We start from the raw sequence: 9562 nt of genomic DNA, 5'->3' as shown, positions 1-9562 counted from the left end.
GATGGTGGTGATGGTGGTGATGGCGGTAATGGCGGTGATGGTGATGATAGTGATGGTGGTGATGATGCGGTGGTGATGATGGTGATGATGGTACTTGCCTTCCATTCTCCTCGCTTCTTCACCTTCTTAATCACCTCGGTCATGATCTCTGCGTGCACACACAGAGTCACACACACACACGTGCCACTGTGTGTGTCACTGTGTGTCACTGTGTGTCATTGTGTGTCACTGTGTGTGTGTCACTGTGTGTGTCACTGTGTGTCACTGTGTGTGTGTCACTGTGTGTGTCACTGTGTGTGTCAGTGTGTGTGTCACTGTGTGTCACTGTGTGTGTGTCACTGTGTGTGTCACTGTGTGTGTCACTGTGTATGTGTCACTGTGTATGTGTCACTGTGTGTGTCACCGTGTGTGTGTGTGTCACTGTGTGTCACTGTGTGTGTGTCACTGTGTGTCACTGTGTGTGTGTCAGTGTGACACTGTGTGTGTCACTGTGTGTCACTGTGTGTCACTGTGTGTGCGTGTCACTGCGTGTCACTGTGTGTGCGTGTCACTGTGTGTCACTGTGTGTCACTGTGTGTGTGTCACTGTGTGCCACTGTGTGTGTGTCACTCTTTGTCACTGTGTGTCACTGTGTGTCACTCTGTGTCACTGTGTGTTTGTCACTGTGTGTGTTTCACTGTGTGTCACTGTGTGTCACTGTGTGTCACAGTGTGTCACAGTGTGTGTGTCACCGTGTGTCACTGTGTGTGTCACAGTGTGTGTGTCACTGTGTCTGTACACGTGTAGTGTAGCGGTTAGCGCTACGCTGCGCTATGAACCTGGCGACACGGGTTCGATTCCCGCTCACGGCCAGCACCAGTGACGATTATCTGAACCGGTCCCGGGCCTCCCCTAGGTTGACTCAGCCTCAAATCAGTACCTGGTGCGGTGTGTAAACATCGCCACTGGGGAGACAAAGGCGGCCGGGCGTGGTCCTGGCCACACACCCCCTCGTGTGCCGGCCTTCATGGTCGCTCGCCAACAGCACTTGCCTCAACAGTCTGTAAAGGCTACACGGGGGATCTTTGTCTGGGGGGGTCGCTGGCGATGGCGCAGTGGTTCGCGCTGCACTCGCCAACAGCACTTGCCCCAAATGTTTGTTCGGGCTATACGGGGGATCTTTGCCGTGCCAGCGTGTGCCGACTGCGCATGCGCAGAACATCGCCATGAAAGGGAAGCCGTGGCGGACGTCACGGGGGGCATCGCCAGCCGTGGTCGATCCACTGCTGGATTGATGATGGTGATGATGATGGTGGTGATGATGGTGACGATGATGGTGGTGATGATGGTGACGATGATGATGGTGGTGATGGTGGTGATGATGATGGTGATGATGATGATGGTGGTGATGATGGTGATGATTATGGTGACGATGATGAGGATGGTGACAATGATTATGGTGACGATGATGATGGTGACGATGATGATGGTGGTGATGATGGTGGTGATGATGATGATGGTGGTGATGATGATGGTCATGATGGTCATGATGGTGGTGATGATGGTGATGATGATGATGGTGGTGATGATGGTGATGATGATCATGGTGGTGATGATGATGGTGGTGATGATGATGGTGATGATGATGGTGATGATGATGGTGATGATGATGATGGTGGTGATGATGATGGTGGTGATGGTGATGATGATGGTGATGATGATGATGGTCATGATGGTGGTGATGATGGTGGTGATGATGATGGTGGTGATGATGATGGTGATGATGATGGTGATGATGATGGTGATGATGATGATGGTGATGATGATGATGGTGATGATGATGGTGGTGATGGTGATGATGATGGTGATGATGATGATGGTGATGATGGTGGTGATGATGATGATGGTGGTGGTGGTGATGATGGTGATGATGGTGATGATGATGGTGATGATGGTGATGATGGTGATGATGATGGTGATGATGATGGTGATGATGATGGTGATGATGATGGTGATGATGGTGGTGATGATGGTGGTGATGATGGTGATGATGATGGTGATGAAGATGGTGATGAAGATGGTGATGACGATGGTGATGATAATGGTGATGATGATGATGGAGATGACGATGGTGATGACGATGGTGATGACGATGGTGATGATGATGGTGATGATGGTGATGACGATGGTGATGATGATGGTGATGATGATGATGGTGGTGATGATGATGATGGTGATGATGATGATGGTGATGATGATGATGGTGATGATGATGGTGGTGATGATGGTGGTGATGGTTATGATGATGGTGATGATGGTGATGATGATGGTGATGATGATGATGGTGATGATGATGGTGATGATGATGATGGTGATGATGATGGTGATGATGGTGATGATGATGGTGGTGATGATGGTGATGATGATGGTGATGATGGTGATGATGATGGTGATGATGATGATGGTGATGATGATGATGGTGATGATGATGATGGTGATGATGATGGTGATGATGGTGATGATGATGGTGGTGATGACGGTGATGATGATGGTGATGATGGTGATGATGATGGTGATGATGGTGATGATGATGGTGATGATGGTGGTGATGATATCAATAACTGTGACTAAGACGCCCCCCCCCTCCCCGTCCGTGAGGCTGCCCTCCCCCCCCCTTGCACTGCGCATGGATCCCACGGCGCGCGCACGTCCACGAGCAAAACAAAGACAAAGACTCCCCGCGTAGCCTCAACGGGCAGGCGGGGCAAGTGCCGTGAGGAGCGAGTAGCCGCACCGATCCGGCACTGTGGCACACGAGAGGGCGGCGTGGCCAGCAGCTCGCCCGGTCGCCTTTGTCTCTTCAGTGTCGATGTTTACAACGCACCGCGCCGGTTGACCAGCTGAGGCTGAGTCGACCTAGGGTGAGGCCCACACAATCGTCACGCGAGTTCGATTCACCGTGAGCGGGAATCGAACTCGGGTGGTCCGGGTTCGGAGCGCAGTGCGCTGATCGCTCCTCACGTATTCATCACCCACAAAGACAAAAATCCCCCCTATAGCCTTAACAGACTGTAGGGGCAAGTGCTGTTAGCGAGCAGCACCTATGAAGGCCGGCACGGCACACGAGGGAGTGGGTGGCCGGCACCACGCCCGGCCGTCTTTGTCTTCCCAGTGGCGATGTTTACTACGCACTGCACCAGCGACCTAGGGGAGGCCCAACACCGCTTCAGATAATCGTCACTGGTGTTGTACGTGGGACGTGGAATGGCAATCGAATTCGGTTCGTAGCGGAGCGAGTTAATCACTGCACCACCCCTCCGCACACCCAGGCACACACCATCACACACACACACCGTCACACACACACCGTCACACACACACCGTAACACACACACCGTAACACACACACCGTCACACACATCATCCATACACACATACATCATCCATACACACACCGTCACACACACACCATCCATACACACACACAAATACAAAGATCCCACGTATAACCTGAACAGACTGTTATGGCAAGTGCTGTTAGCGAGTGGGTGGCCAGAACCACACCCGGTCGCCTTTGTCTCTCTCGTAGCGATGTTTACACATCGCACCAGGTACTCATTTGATGCTGAGTCGACCTAGGGGAGGCCCAGCGCTGGTTAAGATAATCTCCACTGGTGTTGGCCGTGATCGGGAAACGAACCTGGGTCGCTAGGTTCGTAACGCAGCGCGCTAACCACTACACTACCGCTCCCACACTATACACACACCCCAGCCCACACATCCTCACACCAAGATGAACACACATCATCCCACACATACACATCATACACACACATACTACACATACACATCATCCACACACATCATCCACACATACACATCATCCCACACACACATCATCCCACACACACACATCAACCCACACACATCATCCCACACACACATCATACACACACACACACATTATCCCACACACACAGCATAGACACACACACACATCATACACACACACATCATCCCACACACACATCAATCCACACACACACATCATCCACACACACACACACACATCCTACACACACACATCATACACACACGCACACATCATCCCACACACACACATACCATCCACACACATCATTCACACACACATCATTCACACACACACACACATCATTCACACATACATCATTCACACACACATAATTCACACAAACACATCAACCCACACACACACACATCAACCCACACACACATCAACCCACAAACATCATCCGCACGCACATCATCCCACACACATACACATCAACCACAAACATTATCCACACACACACATCATCTCACACACATACACATCAACCCACAAACATCATCCACACACACACATCATCCCACACACACACAGCAACACACACACACATCAACACACACACACATCATTCACACACACACACATCAACCCACACACACACATCATCCACACACACATCAACCCACACACACACATCATCCACACACACATCAACCCACACACACACATCATCCACACACACATCAACACACACACACACACATCAACCCACACACACACATCATCCACACACACATCAACCCACACACACACATCATCCACACACACATCAACACACACACACACATCTTCCCACACACACATCATCCCACACACACATCTTCCCACACACACATCATCCCACACACACACCATCACCCCCCACACATCCCATGCACACCAGGATGCACACACACACCAGGATGCACACACACACACCAGGATACACACACACACCAGGATGCACACACACACACCAGGATGCACACACACACACCAGGATGCACACACACACACCAGGATACACACACACACCAGGATGCACACACACACACCAGGATGCACACACACACACACACCAGGATGCACACACACACACACACACCAGGATGCACACACACACACACACCAGGATACACACACACACCAGGATGCACACACACACACACCAGGATGCACACACACACCAGGATGCACACACACACCAGGATGCACACACACACACACACACCAGGATGCACACACACACACACACACACCAGGATGCACACACACACCAGGATGCACACACACACACCAGGATGCACACACACACCATAATGCACACACACACACACCAGGATGCACACACAAACACACCAAGATGCACACACACACACATACCTGGATGCACACACACACACCAGGATGCACACACACACACACACCAGGATGCACACACACACACACACCAGGATGCACACACACACACACACACCAGGATGCACACACACACACACACCAGGATGCACACACACACACCAGGATGCACACACACACCAGGATGCACACACACACACCAGGATGCACACACACACACACACCAGGATGCACACACACACACACACCAGGATGCACACACACCAGGATGCACACACACCAGGATGCACACACACACCAGGATGCACACACACACACCAGGATGCACACACACACACACCAGGATGCACACACACACACACGCAGACACTCCAGCGCGCGCAATCACCGCAGCTGTGAGGCGGAGTGCCACTCACTCTCTCCCACCACCGCCTTGAGTCCTCGCTGGGGCGCCATCTTCCTCGCTCTCTCTCTCCTCTCTCGCTCTCTTCTTCTCTCCCTCGCTCTCTCTCTCTCTCGCTCTCTCTGCGTCTCTCCTCTTCCTCCTACGCTCTCTCCTCACGTGACTGTTAATGACGGGACAGAGAGAGCGGGACAGAGAGAGAGAGGGCGGGAGAGAGAGCGCGCTACCGCAGTGACGCGGCACCCCTCCCCCCACTCATCCCCCACCCCACCACCACAACTACAGCCATCATCACCACCAATAACATCACAGCACATCATCATCATTACAGCCATCATCATTACGGCATCATTAGCACAATCACCATCTTCAGCGTCATTAAAGTCACACGCTGTCACGATAGAAATAATTAACACACCACCATCATCATCACCATCATCATCATCACCACCACAACCACCATCACCACCATCACCACAACCACCAACTAACACGATCAACCACCATTCCTATGACTACGGAAATTCACACAATCACCATCGCTACCACCATTATCAACATCACCGTCGCAACCATCAAATTACCATCCACACCGCAAGCATCATCACTATGCCAACCGCAGTCGCACCACTCCCTGGAGCCCGAGATTGATGCGGCTACAGAGAGAAGCGAGGGCACTGGGGAGCACCGGGTGACACATCACCTCCACCGCATCACCCATCAGTGTCACCCACTCCACCCCCACCGCGTCACCCACATCACCCCCACCGCGTCACCCATCAGTGTCACCCACTCCACCCACACCGCGTCATCCATCAGTGTCACCCACTCCACCCCCACCGCGTCACCCACATCACCCCCACCGCGTCACCCACTCCACTCCCACCGCGTCACCCATCAGTGTCACCCACTCCACCCCCACCGCGTCACCCACACCACCCCCACCGCGTCACCCATCGGTGTCACCCACTCCACCCCCACCGCGTCACCCACTCCACCCCTACCACGTCACCCACACCACCCACACCACGTCACCCACACCACCCCCACCACGTCACCCACACCACCCACGCCACCCCCACCGCGTCACCCACACCACGCCTACCACGTCACCCACACCAACTCCACCGCTTCGCTCAAACCACCACCACCACCGCATCACCCACACTACACCCACAGCGTCACCCACACCACCCACACCACGTCACCCACACCACCCCCACCGCGTCACCCACTCCACTCCCACCGCGTCACCCACACCACCCCCACCGCGTCACCCATCGGTGTCACCCACTCCACCCCCACCGCGTCACCCACCCCACCCACACCACGTCACCCACACCACCCCCACCACGTCACCTACACCACCCACACCACGTCACCCACACCACCCACACCACGTCACCCACACCACCCCCACCGCGTCACCCACACCACCCACACCACCCCCACCGCGTCACCCACACCACGCCTACCACGTCACCCACACCAACTCCACCGCTTCGCTCAAACCACCACCACCGCATCACCCACACTACACCCACAGCGTCACCCCCCCCCACATCACCCCACCGCACCCCACCGCTTCAAACCACGCCCAGCGACCCAGGGCGTGGTTGTGGTAGAGGCGGGGGAGGCGGCCGGGTGAGGAGCCGCGGGAGCGGCAGCTGAGGCGATGGGAGCCGGGAGGAGGGGGAGGAGCGGGGGGGGGGCGATGCTGTTCCTCGGGCATGAAACAAATGAAGACCAAGACGCCCCGGATAGCCTACAAAGGCTGTTGGGGCAAGTGCTGTTAGCGGGCAGCACATATTAAGGCCGGCATAGCACCACGGCCGGCTGGCCGCCTTTGTCTTCCCCAATGCTGATGTTTACACACCGCACCGGGTATTCATTTAAGGCTGAGTTAACCTAGGGGAGGCCTAGGACCGTGTCAAATATCTGCCACTGTTGTTGGTCGTGAGCGGGAAACTGAACTCACCGGATGACTTGTTACCAGCGCATGATCCTAAAATGGCGGCGGCATTCAGCAGTGGATTCAGCATGGCCCAGAATGATAGATGCCCAACACAACCCGAACGTACAACGCACTGCACACAAAGCACGTTATTTGCATACATAACACATGCATACACACATGTATATATACACACACATAGATAACACAAACCCCACACGCTCTAACCACGTGTCCTTTCATTGCACCCGAGGCATTCCATTGGCACCCTCACGGGGCTCGCTCACTCAGCCATGCACGGGGCGGAGGAGACCAGGCGCTGTCCCTGGTGCTGAATCGCCCAGTGACCCCGTGGGGGCGCTGTCCCTGGTGCTGAATCGCCCAGTGACCCCGTGGGGGCGCTGTCCCTGGTGCTGAATGGCCCAGTGACACCGTGGGGGCGCTGTCCCTGGTGCTGAATCGCCCAGTGACACCGTGGGGCGCTGTCCCTGGTGCTGAATCGCCCAGTGACACAGTGGGGGCGCTGTCCCTGGTGCTGAATCGCCCAGTGACCCCGTGGGGGCACTGTCCCTGGTGCTGAATCGCTCAGTGACCCCGTGGGGGCGCTGTCCCTGGTGCTGAATCGCCCAGTGACCCCGTGGGGGCGCTGTCCCTGGTGCTGAATGGCCCAGTTACCCCGTGGGGGCGCTGTCCCTGGTGCTGAATGGCCCAGTGACCCCGTGGGGGCGCTGTCCCCGGTGCTGAATCGCCCAGTGACCCCGTGGGGGCGCTGTCCCTGGTGCTGAATCGCTCAGTGGCAGAAATCGAGTACGTATATAATATAATAGTATTCGATTAGTCAAATATTCTGGAGAGTAATTGGATGCCAATTACCAACGCTCGGCCTGAATTCTGCGGTCGTGGGAATGCTGCCTGACACTGTGCCCTGCCATTGGGGGCGTACGAGCAGGTTAGAGAGTGGGTGTAGGGGAGGGGTGGGGGAAGAAGGGGGTAACGTGGTGGAGGAGATCAGGTTGGAGGGAGAGAGAGGAGCGAGTGGGCAGCTTCATATCCCGCAGTCATCAACATTTCCTACCCCCCCCCCCTCTTCACTAACTCCCCGGCAATAATCGCGACTGGCTCGGGATAATTACAGGGCTCAGGGCCGCTGATCGGATCAGATTCGTGCATCGGGTCACCGGGACATACCTGCTAGCAGCCGGTGTGTGTGCTGCTGGTGCACGCGCGTGCGCATGTGTGGGTGTGTGAGGCACATTCCGCCGCTTTAGGGCTGAGTCTACCCTAGGGGAGGCCTCGTCAGGGTCAAGTGGTGATCACTGTGACCATTGGGCCATCTACCCACCTGACAGAGGGTGTTCACTCACTCACTCACCCATTCACTCACCCACTCACTACATACACTCACCCAACCACCTACTCACTCACCCACCCACGCACTCACTCAACAACAACAACAGCCAATCGCCACTAAGTGGCGGTAATGTCACCACGGCGCTTGTGGTGCTAAGCTATGTGCACTCTAAGACCACGTAAAGTGTCGAATGCCCACTTGCAGGTCTCGGGACAGACCCAGGTGCCATGGGTTGACTGACTGAGATAACTGGCAGATGCATCACCTCCACCCCCCTACTGTGCCAACTTGCTGTGTTTTAGCCGCCCGGGGCTCCGCTCGTCATTGTGGGCGTTGCTCCTCTGCCCTCCGTTGTTGCTGGATGTCGACTGCTCAGTAGCAGCGTCCTTCGCGAGCCTCCTCCACAGAGGCAGATCTTGACACTGCTGGTACCAGTCATCGGCAAGTCCACTCAGCTCCACATCTTCTAGTACCACATCACTCCATCTCTGCTCTAGGCTACGCCACGCCCGTTCAGTCTCCTTTATTCAGCCGAACAAAAGCTGTTTAGGCATGCGGTGGCTGGGAATGCGGGCTACATGGCCCAGCCAACGCAGCCTTGCCTGCTGGAAGAGCTCACCGATGGGACTTTGTCCAGATCTTTCACAGTTTTGTGAGCTCCTCACA

The 9562-nt window shown here is 55.0% G+C and overlaps 1 protein-coding gene across 2 annotated transcripts in view; it reads right to left on the bottom strand.

Annotated features, from left to right (window-relative positions):
- LOC116955337 (syntaxin-binding protein 1-like) overlaps positions 1-6712 on the bottom strand; it is a 58262-nt gene extending 51550 nt beyond the window's left edge. The window contains exons 1-3 of one of the 2 annotated variants that reach the window (XM_076052965.1): positions 6697-6712; positions 5605-5754; positions 99-148 (exon numbers count right to left, since the gene is read on the bottom strand). In XM_076052965.1, coding sequence (XP_075909080.1) covers positions 99-148; positions 5605-5644 — 90 coding nt within the window. In that variant the 5' untranslated portion in view covers positions 5645-5754; positions 6697-6712. Of the gene's footprint in view, positions 1-98; positions 149-5604; positions 5822-6696 lie in introns of those variants that run through there. The other variant, XM_032976359.2, reaches the window with a different exon arrangement.
- Positions 6713-9562: the final 2850 nt, after the last annotated feature.

The sequence above is a fragment of the Petromyzon marinus genome, chromosome 59 (assembly GCF_048934315.1).
Source record: "Petromyzon marinus isolate PM22_M1 ecotype Great Lakes invasive population chromosome 59, UKy_Petmar_22M1.pri1.0, whole genome shotgun sequence".
NCBI lineage: Eukaryota > Metazoa > Chordata > Hyperoartia > Petromyzontiformes > Petromyzontidae > Petromyzon > Petromyzon marinus.
The sequence above is the reverse complement of the archived record's forward strand: the minus strand, read 5'-3'. Positions and strand labels throughout refer to the sequence as shown.